Source organism: Rhinichthys klamathensis, unplaced genomic scaffold, assembly GCF_029890125.1.
Source record: "Rhinichthys klamathensis goyatoka isolate OS25496 unplaced genomic scaffold, OSU_Roscu_1.1 h1tg000996l_1, whole genome shotgun sequence".
NCBI classification, from domain to species: domain Eukaryota; kingdom Metazoa; phylum Chordata; class Actinopteri; order Cypriniformes; family Leuciscidae; genus Rhinichthys; species Rhinichthys klamathensis.
The window spans coordinates 42,557-63,887 of NW_026607294.1; the positions used below are offsets into that span (position 1 = coordinate 42,557).

General features: G+C 49.9%; 1 protein-coding gene across 3 annotated transcripts; it reads left to right on the forward strand.

The window, feature by feature from the left end:
• Positions 1 to 571: 571 nt before the first annotated feature.
• snx16 (sorting nexin 16) lies at positions 572 to 20,685 on the forward strand. 3 transcript variants are annotated; one of them, XM_056244503.1, is made up of 9 exons: positions 572 to 692; positions 4,337 to 4,489; positions 4,532 to 4,667; positions 11,491 to 11,577; positions 15,528 to 15,676; positions 15,747 to 15,816; positions 17,257 to 17,393; positions 19,582 to 19,689; positions 19,843 to 20,685. In XM_056244503.1, the coding sequence occupies exons 2-9, from the start codon at positions 4,356 to 4,358 to the stop codon at positions 19,940 to 19,942; spliced, it is 921 nt and encodes a 306-aa protein (XP_056100478.1). In that variant the 5' UTR covers positions 572 to 692; positions 4,337 to 4,355; the 3' UTR covers positions 19,943 to 20,685. The 3 variants fall into 3 exon arrangements, with proteins under 3 accessions (XP_056100478.1, XP_056100475.1, XP_056100477.1); XM_056244500.1 differs by having other exon boundaries at positions 4,337 to 4,667; XM_056244502.1 differs by lacking the exon at positions 572 to 692 and having other exon boundaries at positions 4,318 to 4,667.
• The last annotated feature ends 646 nt before the right edge of the window (positions 20,686 to 21,331 follow it).

Genomic DNA, 21,331 nt, shown 5'->3' on the forward strand with positions numbered 1-21,331 from the left:
TGTTCGGTAAATGTTTCTGTTTGATTAAAACACAACAAACATCTCGTCTAAATATCGCAGCATTCCATTTTTGCGCGAACCTATTTAAATGGTTCATCGAAAATTATCGCTCACGAGAATAAAAATCGTTCGCAAACCGAACAAAAATAAATCTACCAAACGTTAAATATTACTGTTTATTCATTGCTATGCACATTTCTTTTGAAATTTCTGTTTCAAGTGTACGTTATACATCATCTCCGCCGTGACGCGATGACGTATTTCCGGCCGAGCGTCAGACGGATGGCGGAATAACAGCGAGAAAAACATACAGTAAAGATGAACATATTTACTTATTATTATTATTGTAGGAAATATGAAATGCAAATAGACTAACGTTACATAAGATTATTAAACATGGTGTGAATCTGATTGGTTTAGTAATCGCGTGTTGTTTGTTTGTCTTTTAATCATAATATCAGTCAAAATGACTCGATCTGTCGACGATTAACGCTCATTTCTCTCCTCAGACTGTAAATATGTGTTTCTGGCCCTTCTCAGAGATACGCCGAGTCTGAGTCGAGTCGAGCTTCACTGGGACTGGAGATGTAAACTTCACCAGATATGAGACTCAACTTCATATGTAAAGCAGCTCTGCAGAAGACAGTCACTGGAGGAGCCTGATCTGGGAACAGTGTTTATAACAGTGACGGGTAACTACAGTCAGTGAAGTGTGTATCAGCAGGTGTGTGTGTGTATCAGCCTGTGTGTCTCCTCATGTGTAGGTGTGTGTGTGTGTGTATAAGCCTGTGTGTCTCCTCATGTGTAGGTGTGTGTGTGTGTGTATAAGCCTGTGTGTCTCCTCATGTGTAGGTGTGTGTGTGTGTGTGTGTGTGTGTGTGTGTGTGTATCAGCCTGTGTGTCTCCTCATGTGTAGGTGTGTGTGTGTGTGTGTATAAGCCTGTGTGTCTCCTCAGGTGTAGGTGTGTGTGTGTGTGTGTGTGTGTGTGTGTGTGTGTGTATCAGCCTGTGTGTCTCCTCATGTGTAGGTGTGTGTGTGTGTGTGTATCAGCCTGTGTGTCTCCTCATGTGTAGGTGTGTGTGTGTGTGTATAAGCCTGTGTGTCTCCTCATGTGTAGGTGTGTGTGTGTGTGTATAAGCCTGTGTGTCTCCTCAGGTGTAGGTGTGTGTGTGTGTGTGTGTGTGTGTGTGTGTGTATCAGCCTGTGTGTCTCCTCATGTGTAGGTGTGTGTGTGTGTGTGTATAAGCCTGTGTGTCTCCTCATGTGTGTGTGTGTGTGTGTGTATCAGCCTGTGTGTCTCCTCATGTGTAGGTGTGTGTGTGTGTGTATCAGCCTGTGTGTCTCCTCATGTGTAGGTGTGTGTGTGTGTGTATCAGCCTGTGTGTCTCCTCATGTGTAGGTGTGTGTGTGTGTGTATAAGCCTGTGTGTCTCCTCATGTGTAGGTGTGTGTGTGTGTGTATAAGCCTGTGTGTCTCCTCAGGTGTAGGTGTGTGTGTGTGTGTGTGTGTGTGTGTGTATCAGCCTGTGTGTCTCCTCATGTGTAGGTGTGTGTGTGTGTGTGTATAAGCCTGTGTGTCTCCTCATGTGTGTGTGTGTGTGTGTGTGTATCAGCCTGTGTGTCTCCTCATGTGTAGGTGTGTGTGTGTGTGTATCAGCCTGTGTGTCTCCTCATGTGTAGGTGTGTGTGTGTGTGTATAAGCCTGTGTGTCTCCTCAGGTGTGTGTGTGTGTGTATCAGCCTGTGTGTCTCCTCATGTGTAGGTGTGTGTGTGTGTGTATAAGCCTGTGTGTCTCCTCATGTGTAGGTGTGTGTGTGTGTGTATAAGCCTGTGTGTCTCCTCAGGTGTAGGTGTGTGTGTGTGTGTGTGTGTGTGTGTGTATCAGCCTGTGTGTCTCCTCATGTGTAGGTGTGTGTGTGTGTGTGTATAAGCCTGTGTGTCTCCTCATGTGTGTGTGTGTGTGTGTGTATCAGCCTGTGTGTCTCCTCATGTGTAGGTGTGTGTGTGTGTGTATCAGCCTGTGTGTCTCCTCATGTGTAGGTGTGTGTGTGTGTGTATAAGCCTGTGTGTCTCCTCAGGTGTGTGTGTGTGTGTATCAGCCTGTGTGTCTCCTCAGGTGTGTGTGTGTATCAGCCTGTGTGTCTCCTCAGGTGTGTGTGTGTCAGCCTGTGTGTCTCCTCAGGTGTGTGTGTATCAGCCTGTGTGTCTCCTCAGGTGTGTGTGTGTCAGCCTGTGTGTCTCCTCAGGTGTGTGTGTGTATCAGCCTGTGTGTCTCCTCAGGTGTGTGTGTATCAGCCTGTGTGTCTCCTCAGGTGTGTGTGTGTGTGTATCAGCCTGTGTGTCTCCTCAGGTGTGTGTGTATCAGCCTGTGTGTCTCCTCAGGTGTGTGTGTATCAGCCTGTGTGTCTCCTCAGGTGTGTGTGTATCAGCCTGTGTGTCTCCTCAGGTGTGTGTGTATCAGCCTGTGTGTCTCCTCAGGTGTGTGTGTATCAGCCTGTGTGTCTCCTCAGGTGTGTGTGTGTATCAGCCTGTGTGTCTCCTCAGGTGTGTGTGTGTATCAGCCTGTGTGTCTCCTCAGGTGTGTGTGTATCAGCCTGTGTGTCTCCTCAGGTGTGTGTGTATCAGCCTGTGTGTCTCCTCAGGTGTGTGTGTGTGTGTGTGTATCAGCCTGTGTGTCTCCTCAGGTGTGTGTGTATCAGCCTGTGTGTCTCCTCAGGTGTGTGTGTGTGTGTGTGTGTGTATCAGCCTGTGTGTCTCCTCAGGTGTGTGTGTATCAGCCTGTGTGTCTCCTCAGGTGTGTGTGTGTGTGTGTGTGTGTGTGTGTATCAGCCTGTGTGTCTCCTCAGGTGTGTGTGTATCAGCCTGTGTGTCTCCTCAGGTGTGTGTGTATCAGCCTGTGTGTCTCCTCAGGTGTGTGTGTATCAGCCTGTGTGTCTCCTCAGGTGTGTGTGTGTATCAGCCTGTGTGTCTCCTCAGGTGTGTGTGTATCAGCCTGTGTGTCTCCTCAGGTGTGTGTGTGTATCAGCCTGTGTGTCTCCTCAGGTGTGTGTGTATCAGCCTGTGTGTCTCCTCAGGTGTGTGTGTGTATCAGCCTGTGTGTCTCCTCAGGTGTGTGTGTATCAGCCTGTGTGTCTCCTCAGGTGTGTATCAGCCTGTGTGTCTCCTCAGGTGTGTGTGTGTATCAGCCTGTGTGTCTCCTCAGGTGTGTGTGTATCAGCCTGTGTGTCTCTTCAGGTGTGTGTGTATCAGCCTGTGTGTCTCCTCAGGTGTGTGTGTGTATCAGCCTGTGTGTCTCCTCAGGTGTGTGTGTATCAGCCTGTGTGTCTCCTCAGGTGTGTATCAGCCTGTGTGTCTCCTCAGGTGTGTGTGTATCAGCCTGTGTGTCTCCTCAGGTGTGTGTGTATCAGCCTGTGTGTCTCCTCAGGTGTGTGTGTATCAGCCTGTGTGTCTCCTCAGGTGTGTATCAGCCTGTGTGTCTCCTCAGGTGTGTGTGTATCAGCCTGTGTGTCTCCTCAGGTGTGTGTGTATCAGCCTGTGTGTCTCCTCAGGTGTGTGTGTATCAGCCTGTGTGTCTCCTCAGGTGTGTGTGTGTATCAGCCTGTGTGTCTCCTCAGGTGTGTGTGTATCAGCCTGTGTGTCTCCTCAGGTGTGTGTGTATCAGCCTGTGTGTCTCCTCAGGTGTGTGTGTATCAGCCTGTGTGTCTCCTCAGGTGTGTATCAGCCTGTGTGTCTCCTCAGGTGTGTGTGTGTATCAGCCTGTGTGTCTCCTCAGGTGTGTGTGTATCAGCCTGTGTGTCTCTTCAGGTGTGTGTGTATCAGCCTGTGTGTCTCCTCAGGTGTGTATCAGCCTGTGTGTCTCCTCAGGTGTGTGTGTGTATCAGCCTGTGTGTCTCCTCAGGTGTGTGTGTATCAGCCTGTGTGTCTCCTCAGGTGTGTGTGTATCAGCCTGTGTGTCTCCTCAGGTGTGTGTGTATCAGCCTGTGTGTCTCCTCAGGTGTGTATCAGCCTGTGTGTCTCCTCAGGTGTGTGTGTGTATCAGCCTGTGTGTCTCCTCAGGTGTGTGTGTATCAGCCTGTGTGTCTCTTCAGGTGTGTGTGTATCAGCCTGTGTGTCTCCTCAGGTGTGTATCAGCCTGTGTGTGTCTCCTCAGGTGTGTGTGTATCAGCCTGTGTGTCTCCTCAGGTGTGTATCAGCCTGTGTGTCTCCTCAGGTGTGTGTGTGTATCAGCCTGTGTGTCTCCTCAGGTGTGTGTGTATCAGCCTGTGTGTCTCTTCAGGTGTGTGTGTATCAGCCTGTGTGTCTCCTCAGGTGTGTATCAGCCTGTGTGTCTCCTCAGGTGTGTGTGTGTATCAGCGATGGCCGCGCCGTTTGTTCCGGTTCCGGTTCCGATAGACCGAGCCCCGCGGAGAGCAGCCGTCTCAGTGCCGGACCGAAGCCAGAGTCCCGTGACCCGGGCCAGACTCAGCGGCTGCGAGCGATCCGTGCAGTTCTCCAGCTCGCCGAACCCCGACTCCAGCTCTCCTCATCTGGACTCCAGCTCTCCTCATCTGAACTCCAGCTCCCCGAACCCCGAGAGCGCGCCGGAGAGCCCGGGTCACTGGCAGGACCGGCCCATCACACCCACGGTTCTGGGATACGAGGTGATGGAGGAGCGGGCCAAGTTCACGGTGAGTGCTTCCGATCGCACATCACTGTATCAGCTCAGCATGAAGCCGGCTCAGAACTTCCTGCAAACATCGCCAGGAACAACAAAACATCATTAACCAAAATCAACACAATATCACACTCGTTTTTTGTACCAAACTGACGAAAGTGTCTTCATAGGGTTAGTTCTGTCATCATTTACTCACACTGCACAGACAGAGATAGTAGAGCACAGACAGAGATAGTAGAGCACAGACAGAGAGAGTAGAGCACAGACAGAGATAGTAGAGCACAGACAGAGATAGTAGAGCACAGAAAGAGAGAGTAGAGCACAGACAGAGATAGTAGAGCACAGAGAGTAGAGCACAGACAGAGATAGTAGAGCACAGACAGAGAGAGTAGAGCGCAGACAGAGAGAGTAGAGCACAGACAGAGATAGTAGAGCACAGACAGAGATAGTAGATCACAGACAGAGATAGTAGAGCACAGACAGAGATAGTAGAGCACAGACAGAGATAGTAGAGCACAGACAGAGATAGTAGAGCACAGACAGAGAGAGTAGAGCACAGACAGAGAGAGTAGAGCACAGACAGAGATAGTGGAGCACAGACAGAGATAGTAGAGCACAGACAGAGATAGTAGAGCACAGAGAGTAGAGCACAGATAGAGATAGTAGAGCACAGACAGAGATAGTAGAGCACAGACAGAGATAGTAGAGCACAGACAGAGATAGTAGAGCACAGACAGAGATAGTAGAGCACAGACAGAGATAGTAGAGCACAGACAGAGATAGTAGAGCACAGACAGAGATAGTAGAGCACAGACAGAGATAGTAGAGCACAGACAGAGATAGTAGAGCACAGACAGAGATAGTAGAGATAGTAGAGCACAGACAGAGATAGTAGAGCACAGACAGAGATAGTAGAGCACAGACAGAGATAGTAGAGCACAGAGAGTAGAGCACAGATAGAGATAGTAGAGCACAGACAGAGATAGTAGAGCACAGACAGAGGTAGTAGAGCACAGAGAGTAGAGCACAGACAGAGATAGTAGAGCACAGACAGAGATAGTAGAGCACAGACAGAGATAGTAGAGCACAGACAGAGATAGTAGAGCACAGACAGAGATAGTAGAGCACAGAGAGTAGAGCACAGACAGAGATAGTAGAGCACAGAGAGTAGAGCACAGACAGAGATAGTAGAGCACAGACAGAGAGAGTAGAGCACAGACAGAGAGAGTAGAGCACAGACAGAGAGAGTAGAGCACAGACAGAGATAGTAGAGCACAGACAGAGATAGTAGAGCACAGAGAGTAGAGCACAGACAGAGATAGTAGAGCACAGACAGAGATAGTAGAGCACAGAGAGTAGAGCACAGACAGAGATAGTAGAGCACAGACAGAGATAGTAGAGCACAGAGAGTAGAGCACAGACAGAGATAGTAGAGCACAGACAGAGATAGTAGAGCACAGACAGAGAGAGTAGAGCACAGACAGAGAGAGTAGAGCACAGACAGAGATAGTGGAGCACAGACAGAGATAGTAGAGCACAGACAGAGATAGTAGAGCACAGACAGAGATAGTAGAGCACAGACAGAGATAGTAGAGCACAGAGAGTAGAGCACAGACAGAGATAGTAGAGCACAGACAGAGATAGTAGAGCACAGACAGAGATAGTAGAGCACAGACAGAGATAGTAGAGCACAGACAGAGATAGTAGAGATAGTAGAGCACAGACAGAGATAGTAGAGCACAGACAGAGATAGTAGAGCACAGACAGAGATAGTAGAGCACAGAGAGTAGAGCACAGATAGAGATAGTAGAGCACAGACAGAGATAGTAGAGCACAGACAGAGGTAGTAGAGCACAGAGAGTAGAGCACAGACAGAGATAGTAGAGCACAGACAGAGATAGTAGAGCACAGACAGAGATAGTAGAGCACAGACAGAGATAGTAGAGCACAGACAGAGATAGTAGAGCACAGACAGAGATAGTAGAGCACAGAGAGTAGAGCACAGATAGAGATAGTAGAGCACAGACAGAGATAGTAGAGCACAGACAGAGATAGTAGAGCACAGACAGAGATAGTAGAGCACAGAGAGTAGAGCACAGATAGAGATAGTAGAGCACAGACAGAGATAGTAGAGCACAGACAGAGATAGTAGAGCACAGATAGAGATAGTAGAGCACAGACAGAGATAGTAGAGCACAGACAGAGATAGTAGAGCACAGACAGAGATAGTAGAGCACAGATAGAGATAGTAGAGCACAGACAGAGATAGTAGAGCACAGACAGAGATAGTAGAGCACAGACAGAGAGAGTAGAGCACAGACAGAGATAGTAGAGCACAGACAGAGATAGTAGAGCACAGAAAGAGAGAGTAGAGCACAGACAGAGATAGTAGAGCACAGAGAGTAGAGCACAGACAGAGATAGTAGAGCACAGACAGAGAGAGTAGAGCACAGACAGAGAGAGTAGAGCACAGACAGAGAGAGTAGAGCACAGACAGAGAGAGTAGAGCACAGACAGAGATAGTAGATCACAGACAGAGATAGTAGAGCACAGACAGAGATAGTAGAGCACAGACAGAGATAGTAGAGCACAGACAGAGAGAGTAGAGCACAGACAGAGAGAGTAGAGCACAGACAGAGATAGAGAGAGTAGAGCACAGACAGAGATAGTGGAGCACAGACAGAGATAGTGGAGCACAGACAGAGATAGTAGAGCACAGACAGAGATAGTAGAGCACAGACAGAGATAGTAGAGCACAGACAGAGATAGTAGAGCACAGACAGAGATAGTAGAGCACAGACAGAGATAGTAGAGCACAGACAGAGATAGTAGAGCACAGACAGAGATAGTAGAGCACAGACAGAGATAGTAGAGCACAGACAGAGATAGTAGAGATAGTAGAGCACAGACAGAGATAGTAGAGCACAGACAGAGATAGTAGAGCACAGACAGAGATAGTAGAGCACAGAGAGTAGAGCACAGATAGAGATAGTAGAGCACAGACAGAGATAGTAGAGCACAGACAGAGAGAGTAGAGCACAGACAGAGATAGTGGAGCACAGACAGAGATAGTAGAGCACAGACAGAGATAGTAGAGCACAGACAGAGATAGTAGAGCACAGACAGAGATAGTAGAGCACAGACAGAGATAGTAGAGCACAGAGAGTAGAGCACAGACAGAGATAGTAGAGCACAGACAGAGATAGTAGAGCACAGACAGAGATAGTAGAGCACAGACAGAGATAGTAGAGCACAGACAGAGATAGTAGAGCACAGACAGAGATAGTAGAGATAGTAGAGCACAGACAGAGATAGTAGAGCACAGACAGAGATAGTAGAGCACAGACAGAGATAGTAGAGCACAGAGAGTAGAGCACAGATAGAGATAGTAGAGCACAGACAGAGATAGTAGAGCACAGACAGAGGTAGTAGAGCACAGAGAGTAGAGCACAGACAGAGATAGTAGAGCACAGACAGAGATAATAGAGCACAGACAGAGATAGTAGAGCACAGACAGAGATAGTAGAGCACAGAGAGTAGAGCACAGATAGAGATAGTAGAGCACAGACAGAGATAGTAGAGCACAGACAGAGATAGTAGAGCACAGACAGAGATAGTAGAGCACAGAGAGTAGAGCACAGATAGAGATAGTAGAGCACAGACAGAGATAGTAGAGCACAGACAGAGATAGTAGAGCACAGATAGAGATAGTAGAGCACAGACAGAGATAGTAGAGCACAGACAGAGATAGTAGAGCACAGACAGAGATAGTAGAGCACAGACAGAGATAGTAGAGCACAGACAGAGATAGTGGAGCACAGACAGAGATAGTGGAGCACAGACAGAGATAGTAGAGCACAGACAGCACAGACAGAGATAGTAGAGCACAGACAGAGATAGTGGAGCACAGACAGAGATAGTGGAGCACAGACAGAGATAGTGGAGCACAGACAGAGATAGTGGAGCACAGACAGAGATAGTGGAGCACAGACAGAGATAGTAGAGCACAGACAGAGATAGTAGAGCACAGACAGAGATAGTAGAGCACAGACAGAGATAGTAGAGCACAGACAGAGATAGTAGAGCACAGACAGAGATAGTAGAGCACAGACAGAGATAGTAGAGCACAGACAGAGATAGTAGAGCACAGACAGAGATAGTAGAGCACAGACAGAGAGAGTAGAGCACAGAGAGTAGAGCACAGATAGAGATAGTAGAGCACAGACAGAGATAGTAGAGCACAGACAGAGATAGTAGAGCACAGACAGAGATAGTAGAGCACAGACAGAGATAGTAGAGCACAGACAGAGATAGTAGAGCACAGACAGAGATAGTAGAGCACAGACAGAGATAGTAGAGCACAGAGAGTAGAGCACAGATAGAGATAGTAGAGCACAGACAGAGATAGTAGAGCACAGACAGAGATAGTAGAGCACAGACAGAGATAGTAGAGCACAGACAGAGATAGTAGAGCACAGACAGAGATAGTAGAGCACAGACAGAGATAGTAGAGCACAGACAGAGAGAGTAGAGCACAGACAGAGATAGTAGAGCACAGACAGAGAGAGTAGAGCACAGACAGAGATAGTAGAGCACAGACAGAGATAGTAGAGCACAGACAGAGATAGTAGAGCACAGACAGAGATAGTAGAGCACAGACAGAGATAGTAGAGCACAGACAGAGATAGTAGAGCACAGACAGAGAGAGTAGAGCACAGACAGAGAGAGTAGAGCACAGACAGAGATAGTAGAGCACAGACAGCGATAGTAGAGCACAGACAGAGATAGTAGAGCACAGACAGAGATAGTAGAGCACAGAGAGTAGAGCACAGAGAGTAGAGCACAAACAGAGATAGTAGAGCACAGACAGAGATAGTAGAGCACAGACAGAGATAGTAGAGCACAGACAGAGATAGTAGAGCACAGACAGAGATAGTAGAGCACAGACAGAGATAGTAGAGCACAGACAGAGAGAGTAGAGCACAGACAGAGAGAGTAGAGCACAGACAGAGATAGTAGAGCACAGACAGCGATAGTAGAGCACAGACAGAGATAGTAGAGCACAGACAGAGATAGTAGAGCACAGACAGAGATAGTAGAGCACAGACAGAGATAGTAGAGCACAGACAGAGATAGTAGAGCACAGAGAGTAGAGCACAGAGAGTAGAGCACAGACAGAGATAGTAGAGCACAGACAGAGATAGTAGAGCACAGACAGAGATAGTAGAGCACAGACAGAGATAGTAGAGCACAGACAGAGATAGTAGAGCACAGACAGAGATAGTAGAGCACAGACAGAGATAGTAGAGCACAGACAGAGATAGTAGAGCACAGACAGAGATAGTAGAGCACAGACAGCGATAGTAGAGCACAGACAGAGATAGTAGAGCACAGACAGAGATAGTAGAGCACAGAGAGTAGAGCACAGAGAGTAGAGCACAGACAGAGATAGTAGAGCACAAACAGAGATAGTAGAGCACAGACAGAGATAGTAGAGCACAGACAGAGATAGTAGAGCACAGAGAGTAGAGCACAGAGAGTAGAGCACAGACAGAGATAGTAGAGCACAAACAGAGATAGTAGAGCACAGACAGAGATAGTAGAGCACAGACAGAGATAGTAGAGCACAGACAGAGAGAGTAGAGCACAGAGAGTAGAGCACAGACAGAGATAGTAGAGCACAAACAGAGATAGTAGAGCACAGACAGAGATAGTAGAGCACAGACAGAGATAGTAGAGCACAGACAGAGAGAGTAGAGCACAGAGAGTAGAGCACATTAGATGCGGTAACAGAAGCACAGACATGCGGATGGACATGTGATAGCCAGCACGGCTCTCGGACGCTCCTGTTAACTCTGAGTGTGTGTGTGTGTGTGTGTGTGTTTTCACACACTGTGATGTTGTACCGACTGCTTTCCTTCACAGCAGCAGCGACAGGGAGTGGGGAGGCGTTCGTCTGTGGATACTTTGTTGGTTTATGGTAATAGGGTTAGAAGTTGGAAAGGCAATGTGCAAATATGAAATATAAAACATCGTTCTGTATTTCCTCTGTCAGTAAAGGGTTAGCCTCGTACCTCGCTGCCCCTAACCCTCGTCTGAACACGCTTCCCTATCTATCAGAAGTAAACACCGCTGTAGAGCGTGCAGCATGCCGTCAGCGTCGGCCGGAGTGAACGTGTGATAACCGCAGCACCTGAGATGTGCCGTACCCAAACTCTGAACGAACTCTCTGCTCCTCACCACGGCTCGTCTCAGGTGCTGCGGTTATCACTCCGCCCAAGTAGCAGTGCTTCGCCTTCAGAGAATATAGTTCCCAGTATTTATACTGTTAAAATATGTCTGTGTCTCATGTGACGTAGTTTTTTTGTACACTCTGTGACTATACAAATCACAGCATGTAAATAGGAAAATGTTTGCGCTATTTTGTCACTTATTTGGATTAGTATGCTAGCTGCAACCATTTACATCCAGTCTTTGTGCTAAGCTAGGCTAGCGGTGGGTGCGTCAAACAGACTTATAGCACGCACGGAGATGAAAAAGGTATGTATGGACTTATCTAACTCTGGGGGATAAGGTGAATAGGCTAAAGTCCCAAAAAGTCGGAGTGTTCCTTTAAGAGACAATTAACTACTACGCTTCCTATTCCTGCTAATGTGCTCATAGAATTATTGTAAAACTCATTGGTTCATTGACATGATGCAGCAAAGCCCTGTTCACTGAAATCACGTGACCTTGGCGGATTCGTGTAGGTGATCATAAGCTCATCATGAGTGTGTTGGCGCTGGTCTCCCGGGTCCCGTGTGAAGAACTGTGACACTGATGTGAATGTGCTGCAGGTCTACAAGGTTCTGGTGAGGAAGACTCTGGACGAGAGCTGGGTCGTGTTCAGGCGCTACACTGACTTCTCCAGACTCAACGACAAGGTCAGTGCTATTCAGTGATGCGCTCCTCTAAGCCTGTGCGTTCTCTGACCCGTTCACCGACCCGTTCTCTGACCCGTTCACCGACCCATTCTCTGACCCGTTCACCGACCCGTTCTCTGACCCGTTCACCGACCCGTTCTCTGACCCGTTCACCGACCCGTTCTCTGACCCGTTCACCCGTTCTCTGACCCGTTCACCGACCCATTCTCTGACCCGTTCACCGACCCGTTCTCTGACCCGTTCACCGACCCGTTCTCTGACCCGTTCACCGACCCGTTCTCTGACCCGTTCACCGACCCGTTCTCTGACCCGTTCACCGACCCGTTCTCTGACCCGTTCACCGACCCGTTCTCTGACCCGTTCACCGACCCGTTCTCTGACCCGTTCACCGACCCTTTCTCTGACCCGTTCTCTGACCCGTTCACCGACCCGTTCTCTGACCCGTTCACCGACCCATTCTCTGACCCGTTCACCGACCCGTTCTCTGACCCGTTCACCGACCCATTCTCTGACCCGTTCACCGACCCGTTCTCTGACCCGTTCACCGACCCGTTCACCGACCGTTCTCTGACCCGTTCTCTGACCCGTTCACCGACCCGTTCTCTGACCCGTTCACCGACCCATTCTCTGACCCGTTTACCGACCCGTTCTCCGACCCGTTCTCTGACCCGTTCACTAACCCGTTCTCCCGTTCTCTGACCCGTTCACCGACCCGTTCTCTGACCCGTTCTCCCGTTCACCGACCCGTTCTCTGACCCGTTCACCGACCCATTCTCTGACCCGTTCACCGACCCGTTCTCTGACCCGTTCTCCCGTTCACCGACCCGTTCTCTGACCCGTTCACCGACCCATTCTCTGACCCGTTCACCGACCCGTTCTCTGACCCGTTCACCGACCCGTTCTCTGACCCGTTCACCGACCCGTTCTCTGACCCGTTCACCGACCCGTTCTCTGACCCGTTCACCGACCCGTTCTCTGACCCGTTCACTAACCCGTTCTCCCGTTCTCTGACCCGTTCACCGACCCGTTCTCTGACCCGTTCTCCCGTTCACCGACCCGTTCTCTGACCCGTTCACCGACCCATTCTCTGACCCGTTCACCGACCCGTTCTCTGACCCGTTCACCGACCCGTTCTCTTACCCGTTCACCGACCCGTTCTCTGACCCGTTCACCGACCCGTTCACCGACCCGTTCTCTGACCCGTTCACCGACCCGTTCTCTGACCCGTTCACCGACCCGTTCTCTGACCCGTTCACCGACCCGTTCTCTGACCCGTTCACCGACCCGTTCTCTGACCCGTTCACCGACCCGTTCTCTGACCCGTTCACCGACCCGTTCTCTGACCCGTTCACCGACCCTTTCTCTGACCCGTTCTCTGACCCGTTCTCTGACCCGTTCACCGACCCGTTCTCTGACCCGTTCACCGACCCGTTCTCTGACCCGTTCACCGACCCGTTCTCTGACCCGTTCACCGACCCGTTCTCTGACCCGTTCACCGACCCGTTCTCTGACCCGTTCACCGACCCGTTCTCTGACCCGTTCACCGACCCGTTCTCTGACCCGTTCTCTGACCCGTTCACCGACCCGTTCTCTGACCCGTTCTCCCGTTCACTGACCCGTTCTCTGACCCGTTCACTGACCCGTTCTCCCGTTCACTGACCCGTTCTCTGACCCGTTCTCTGACCCGTTCTCCTGTTCACTGACCCGTTCTCCCGTTCACTGACCCGTTCTCCCGTTCTCTGACCCATTCTCCCGTTCTCTGACCCGTTCTCCCGTTCACTGGCCCGTTCTCTGACCCGTTCTCCCGTTCACTGACCCGTTCTCCCGTTCTCTGACCCGTTCTCCCGTTCTCTGACCCGTTCACTGGCCCGTTCTCCCGTTCTCTGACCCGTTCTCCCGTTCACTGACCCGTTCTCCCGTTCACTGACCCGTTCTCCCGTTCTCTGACCCGTTCTCCCGTTCTCTGACCCGTTCTCCCGTTCACTGACCCGTTCTCCCGTTCACTGACCCGTTCTCTGACCCGTTCTCCCGTTCACTGACCCGTTCTCCCGTTCTCTGACCCGTTTCACTGACCCGTTCTCCCGTTCACTGACCCGTTCTCCCGTTCTCTGACCCGTTCTCCCGTTCTCTGACCCGTTCTCCCGTTCACTGACCCGTTCTCCCGTTCTCTGACCCGTTCTCCCGTTCACTGACCCGTTCTCCCGTTCACTGACCCGTTTCACTGACCCGTTCTCCCGTTCACTGACCCGTTCTCCCGTTCTCTGACCCGTTCACTGACCCGTTCTCTGACCTGTTCTCCCGTTCACTGACCCGTTCTCCCGTTCTCTGACCCGTTCACTGACCCGTTCTCTGACCTGTTCACTGACCTGTTCTCTGACCCGTTCTCCCGTTCACTGACCCGTTTCACTGACCCGTTCTCCCGTTCACTGACCCGTTCTCCCGTTCTCTGACCCGTTCACTGACCCGTTTCACTGACCCGTTCTCCCGTTCACTGACCCGTTCTCCCGTTCTCTGACCCGTTCACTGACCCGTTCTCTGACCTGTTCACTGACCTGTTCTCTGACCCGTTCTCCCGTTCTCCCGTTCTCTCGTTCACTGACCCGTTCTCCCGTTCACTGACCCGTTCTCCCGTTCTCTGACCCGTTCACCGACCCGTTCTCCCGTTCTCTGACCCGTTCTCCCGTTCACTGACCCGTTCTCCCGTTCTCTGACCCGTTCTCTGACCCGTTCTCCCGTTCACTGACCCGTTCTCCCGTTCTCCCGTTTCACTGACCCGTTCTCCCGTTCACTGACCCGTTCTCTGACCCGTTCTCTGACCCGTTCACTGACCCGTTCACTGACCTGTTCACTGACCCGTTCTCTGACCCGTTCTCCCGTTCTCTGACCCGTTCTCTGACCCGTTCTCTGACCCGTTCTCTGACCCGTTCTCTGACCCGTTCTCTCGTTCACTGACCCGTTCTCCCGTTCACTGACCCGTTCTCCCGTTCTCTGACCCGTTCTCCCGTTCACTGACCCGTTCTCCCGTTCACTGACCCGTTCTCCCGTTCACTGACCCGTTCTCTGACCCGTTCTCTGACCCGTTCACTGACCCGTTCTCTGACCCGTTCTCCCGTTCTCTGACCCGTTCTCTCGTTCACTGACCCGTTCTCCCGTTCTCTGACCCGTTCTCCCGTTCACTGACCCGTTCTCCCGTTCACTGACCCGTTCTCTGACCCGTTCTCTGACCCGTTCTCTGACCCGTTCACTGACCCGTTCACTGACCCGTTCTCTGACCCGTTCTCCCGTTCTCTGACCCGTTCTCTGACCCGTTCTCTGACCCGTTCTCCCGTTCTCTCGTTCACTGACCCGTTCTCCCGTTCACTGACCCGTTCTCCCGTTCTCTGACCCGTTCTCCCGTTCACTGACCCGTTCTCCCGTTCACTGACCCGTTCTCCCGTTCACTGACCCGTTCTCTGACCCGTTCTCTGACCCGTTCACTGACCCGTTCACTGACCCGTTCTCTGACCCGTTCTCCCGTTCTCTGACCCGTTCTCTGACCCGTTCTCCCGTTCTCTCGTTCACTGACCCGTTCTCCCGTTCTCTGACCCGTTCACTGACCCGTTCACTGACCCGTTCTCTGACCCGTTCTCCCGTTCTCTGACCCGTTCTCCCGTTCTCTCGTTCACTGACCCGTTCTCCCGTTCTCTGACCCGTTCTCCCGTTCACTGACCCGTTCTCCCGTTCACTGACCCGTTCTCCCGTTCACTGACCCGTTCTCTGACCCGTTCACTGACCCGTTCTCTGACCCGTTCTCCCGTTCTCTGACCCGTTCACTGACCCGTTCTCTGACCCGTTCTCCCGTTCTCTGACCCGTTCTCCCGTTCACTGACCCGTTCTCTGACCCATTCTCTGACCCGTTCACTGACCCGTTCTCTGACCCGTTCTCCCGTTCTCTGACCCGTTCTCTGCAGCTGAAGGAGATGTTCCCCGGGTTCCGACTCGCTCTGCCTCCCAAACGCTGGTTCAAAGACAACTACGAGACGGACTTCTTGGAGGACCGTCAGCTGGGCCTTCAGGCCTTCCTCCAGAACCTCGTGGCCCATAAAGACATCGCCCACTGGTGAGCTGCTCACACACACATACATCTGCACGCGTGCCTGAAGTGTGTGTGACGGACTCCTGTTCCTCAGTGTGGCGGTTCGGGAGTTCTTGTGTCTGGATGAACCGCCCGGCCCGTTCGACAGTCTTGAGGAGAGTCGGGTGAGTCCGCTTTATACTATACAGATCGAAGCCGCTTCGCCGTCGGGAAGATGATGATTCCATGATGAAAACAGTCCAACTCTGCTGTAGTGTGTGTGAAACATGATGTCCACTGCACACACACACGTCACAGGCTCAGGGAACAAGCAGGGCCAGAACCCGAAGATTCATTCCTGGTTCCCTCGAGGTTTTATGGGCAGAACGAATTAGTCTTCTGGGTTCTGACATCATCCCTGCACCGCTCTATAATAAACTGCATTTATAGATGTTAAAGGGGTCATATAATGCCATTTTTGTACAAGCTAGTATGATTCTTTAGGGTCTAAATTAAAAGTTTGTAATATACTTTAATTAAAAATTCTCATTAGTATTGTAAGAAAACACTTATTTTACCTGGTCAAAAACAGCTCTGTTTTCATCACGCCGTTTCAGTGCATATGCCTTTAAATGATAATGAGCTTCGCTGACTCCGCCTCTCTGTTCTGTGCGTACACAATAACACAATAACCATAACGCGTTGTTCATTATAAACGTGGGATTATGAATTATATTGAGAACATCATGCATAGAAAACATGCCGTAATGTACCCTGACTGGGTGTAAACCTTAGACGCATTCATTGTGAAGCGTGCAGCTAGCGATTTGCAAAGATTAATATAAATATTAATATAAAGTTTAATAAAACGTTACACTCACTTCAGTTATTCTAGAGGTTCAGCAGGAACACGAATAGCTGGTACCGATCCTTTATTCAGGAGCAGCTTCCTAGTAAAACCAGCTTTATACCTCCTCCTTTATAAAGCAGTCTGGTGTGAGAAATGATTCTCGCAAACATGAGAGCATTGACGTTGCTCGTGGGGAATATTCCCTTCGAAAACAAAACTCAGCCACTGCGTCTTCAGCGGTTCGGGTTTAGGAACATTAAAATGACTGTGTTCGTTATTACACCCAAGAACAGAACACCACAATCGCTTAGACGCCATTCTGCTCATAGACAGTGTGGACTATGATTGACAGCTCCCTCACGAGCGAGGGCGGGTCTGTGTTGAAACGCTGCTGTCAATCAACACTCGTGGGAGGAGCTTCCGAGCTTGTGACGTCACAAAATCGAACGGCTCGATTTGAGGCAGGGGAAAACATATAAGGAGATTAAAACAAAAACACTGGATGGATTTTTATCATTATATGATGGTTGTGTACAGGCACTGCCAACACACATTTCAGTACAATCAACTTGTAAAAGTGCATGTACCATTATATGACCCCTTTAACAGAGATGTTAGTAGTACACGCCATAGAAGACAATGTTACCATCTAGTGCTATAGTACATTAATGTCTGTCTCAAAATTATTCATGAGAATGTTTGGCTTTATCCAAAGAGAAGACGTCTTCTGTGTGTGTGTGTGTGTGTGTGTGTGTGTGTGTGTGTGTGTGTGCAGGCGTTCTGTGAGACTCTAGAGGAGAGCAACTACAGGCTTCAGAGGGAGCTTCTTGAAAAGCAGCGAGAGATAAACTGCTTGAAGAAAACACTGGAAGAGAAAGAGCGGCACATCCAAACACTGGAAGGCGGAATCAAGTAAATCCAAACTCACACATCAGTGCAGGTGTACAGACAGACAGACAGGTGTACAGACAGACAGACAGGTGTACAGACAGACAGACAGGTGGACAGACAGACAGACAGGTGGACAGACAGACAGACAGACAGGTGTACAGACAGACAGACAGGTGTACAGACAGACAGGTGTACAGACAGACAGACAGGTGTACAGACAGACAGACAGGTGTACAGACAGACAGACAGGTGTACAGACAGACAGACAGGTGGACAGACAGACAGACAGACAGGTGTACAGACAGACAGACAGGTGTACAGACAGACAGGTGTACAGACAGACAGACAGACAGACAGGTGTACAGACAGACAGACAGGTGTACAGACAGACAGACAGACAGACAGACAGGCAGGCAGACAGACAGGTGTACAGACAGACAGACAGGTGTACAGACAGACAGACAGACAGGTGTACAGACAGACAGACAGGTGTACAGACAGACAGACAGGTGTACAGACAGACAGACAGACAGGTGTACAGACAGACAGACAGGTGTACAGACAGACAGACAGACAGACAGGTGTACAGACAGACAGACAGGTGGACAGACAGACAGACAGACAGGTGTACAGACAGACAGACAGGTGTACAGACAGACAGGTGTACAGACAGACAGACAGACAGACAGGTGTACAGACAGACAGACAGGTGTACAGACAGACAGACAGACAGACAGGCAGGCAGACAGACAGGTGTACAGACAGACAGACAGACAGGTGTACAGACAGACAGACAGACAGGCAGGCAGGCAGACAGACAGACAGACAGACAGGTGTACAGACAGACAGACAGGTAGACAGGTGGACAGACAGACAGACAGACAGGTGTTCAGACAGACAGGTGTACAGACAGACAGACAGGTGTACAGGCAGACAGACAGGTGTACAGACAGACAGACAGGTGGACAGACAGACAGACAGGTGGACAGACAGACAGACAGGTGTACAGACAGGTGTACAGACAGACAGACAGGTGTACAGACAGACAGACAGGTGTACAGACAGACAGGTGTACAGACAGACAGACAGGTGTACAGGCAGACAGACAGACAGGTGTACAGGCAGACAGGTGTACAGGCAGACAGACAGACAGGTGTACAGGCAGACAGACAGACAGGTGTACAGGCAGACAGGTGTACAGACAGACAGACAGGTTTACACTCAGACAGACAGACAGGTGTACAGGGAGACAGACAGGTTTACACTCAGACAGACAGACAGGTGTACAGACAGACAGGTTTACAGACAGACAGGTGTACAGACAGACAGGTGTACAGACAGACAGACAGACAGGTTTACAGACAGACAGGTGTACAGACAGACAGACAGGTGTACAGGTAGACAGACAGGTGTACAGACAGACAGGTGTACAGGGAGACCGACAGGTGTACAGACAGGTGTACAGACAGACAGACAGACAGGTGTACAGACAGACAGACAGGTGTACAGACAGACAGACAGGTGTACAGGGAGACAGACAGGTGTACAGACAGACAGGTGTACAGACAGACAGACAGACAGACAGGTTTACAGACAGACAGGTGTACAGACAGACAGCTGTACAGACAGACAGACAGACAGGTGTACAGACAGACAGACAGGCAGGCAGACAGACAGGTGTACAGACAGACAGACAGGTGTACAGACAGACAGACAGGTGTACAGACAGACAGACAGACAGGTGTACAGACAGACAGGTGTACAGACAGACAGGCAGGCAGACAGACAGGTGTACAGACAGACAGGTGTACAGACAGACAGGTGTACAGACAGACAGACAGACAGACAGGTGTACAGACAGACAGACAGGTTTACAGACAGACAGGTGTACAGACAGACAGGTGTACAGACAGACAGACAGACAGGTGTACAGACAGACAGACAGACAGGTGTACAGACAGACAGGCAGGCAGGCAGACAGACAGGTGTACAGACAGACAGACAGGTGTACAGACAGACAGACAGACAGACAGGTGTACAGACAGACAGACAGACAGGTGTACAGACAGACAGACAGACAGGTGTACAGACAGACAGACAGACAGGTGTACAGACAGACAGACAGACAGGTGTACAGACAGACAGGCAGACAGACAGACAGGTCCAGCTGACTCTCTCTCTCTCTCTCTCTGTGTGTGTGTGTGTGCAGCGGTGCGGTCCTGACCCCTGAGAGCCCGTGTGTGTCGGGCAGTGACGGCAGTGTGGACGTCGAGTCTTCGGCTGCTGAGGCCGATCAGGAGCTGCTGGAGGAAAAGCAGTGAGTTCATGATGAGCGCTTAAACTCGTCACAATACGGAAGAAGAGATCTGTTGTTACCTCCATTTCATCACGACTTTAAAACAGTGTGGTCCACACAACCCTGATGCAGACGCACTAATGTGTGTGTGTGTGTGTGTGTGTGTGTGTGCAGGTGTGCGCTGCAGTCGTCTCAGAGCTCAGTGTGTTGGTGTGGTCCTGCCGTCATCAGCTCTTCTCCTCCTGTGATCCAGGTCACTCCTCTAGAACACTAACATCTCCTTCACTGTGTTCCTGTGGACGGAGGAGTCAGCTCAGCCCAAAGACACACACACACACACACACACACACACACACAGCCGGCAGGATCGCTCAGACAATCACACTGACACTGGGTTCGGCCGCGGCTGGAGGAGCATCTCAGGGTCACGTCTAGGTTTTATTTCTGGTTTTTGATGTGTAAATGAGTGAGACACACACACACACACACACACACACGTGACTCTTCGGTTTGTCTCTGTGATGACGAGACCCTCACACACACACACCCACATACACACACACACACGTGACTCTTCAGTCTGTCGAGCGGTTTTCACATGACATCACTCCACAGATCACATGTTCCTGCTCATTCTGTGCATTTCAGGTCATAATCGTAGTTAAATGCTGCTAGTGTGTGTTTAGGTCACTGAAGCCATATTTCCTGGTGTGTGTGTGTGTGTGTGTGTTGATCACAGCGAGGCCTGAAGCTCCAAATCATGCACTTTACGTCCTGAGGGATTATGGGATAGATGCTTCTACACTACTTGATGAAATCATGTCCAAACACCACGGTAAAGTCGTGTGCCTTCCCACACACACACACACACACACACACACACACACACACACACACACACCATGAGTTTCACTGATGACACAGTGCCTTGCGTCTTTTCCCTCAGCAGAATTTTATGTATTTATATGACTAACGTTAGAATGGGCTTCGCCGGGTTGAAGGTCCAGGTGTGAGTGACTGAGGGATGGTCATGTGACTGAGGGATGGTCATGTGACTGAGGGATGGTCATGTGACTGAGGGATGGTCATGTGACTGAGGGATGGTCAGGTGTTCTCTCTGCCAGAGCTGTCGGTGAGCGAAGGCATTCACTCTATTAAACTCTCTATCGTCTTTATGTTTACAGCAATATCACTAATGTTTGTGTTTGTTTCGTTTAATCCGTTTCCAGCTCTCATGTTTATTGAGCTGATTGTTCTACAGCTGTTATGCAAATATGCTTATGATGTTCAGAGGAAGTGGATAAACTGAGAAATATTTACGGTGGCGGATTTTCCAACGTTCTGATCTTTAGAAATGTAATAAAAGCTTCTCTGGGAAACTAGTGGAAATATGAGGTGAAGTCTGTATATAGTTGATGAATACAGTGTGAAGTTAATCTTGTACTTCACTGTTTTCTGTTCAAAGATCATCGATCTAAAACTGAGCTGTGAAATCAGACAAACATTTCATTCAATTTCACAATAAACTTCCATTATAAATACTATTAAGTGCTGCAATGTTTCACTGTCGTTTTTCACTTTGCAATAAAATATACACAGCTCACATCGATTATACTGTAAACGGTGTGTGTTAGAGAGAGAGTGTGTGTCCGTGAGTATGAAA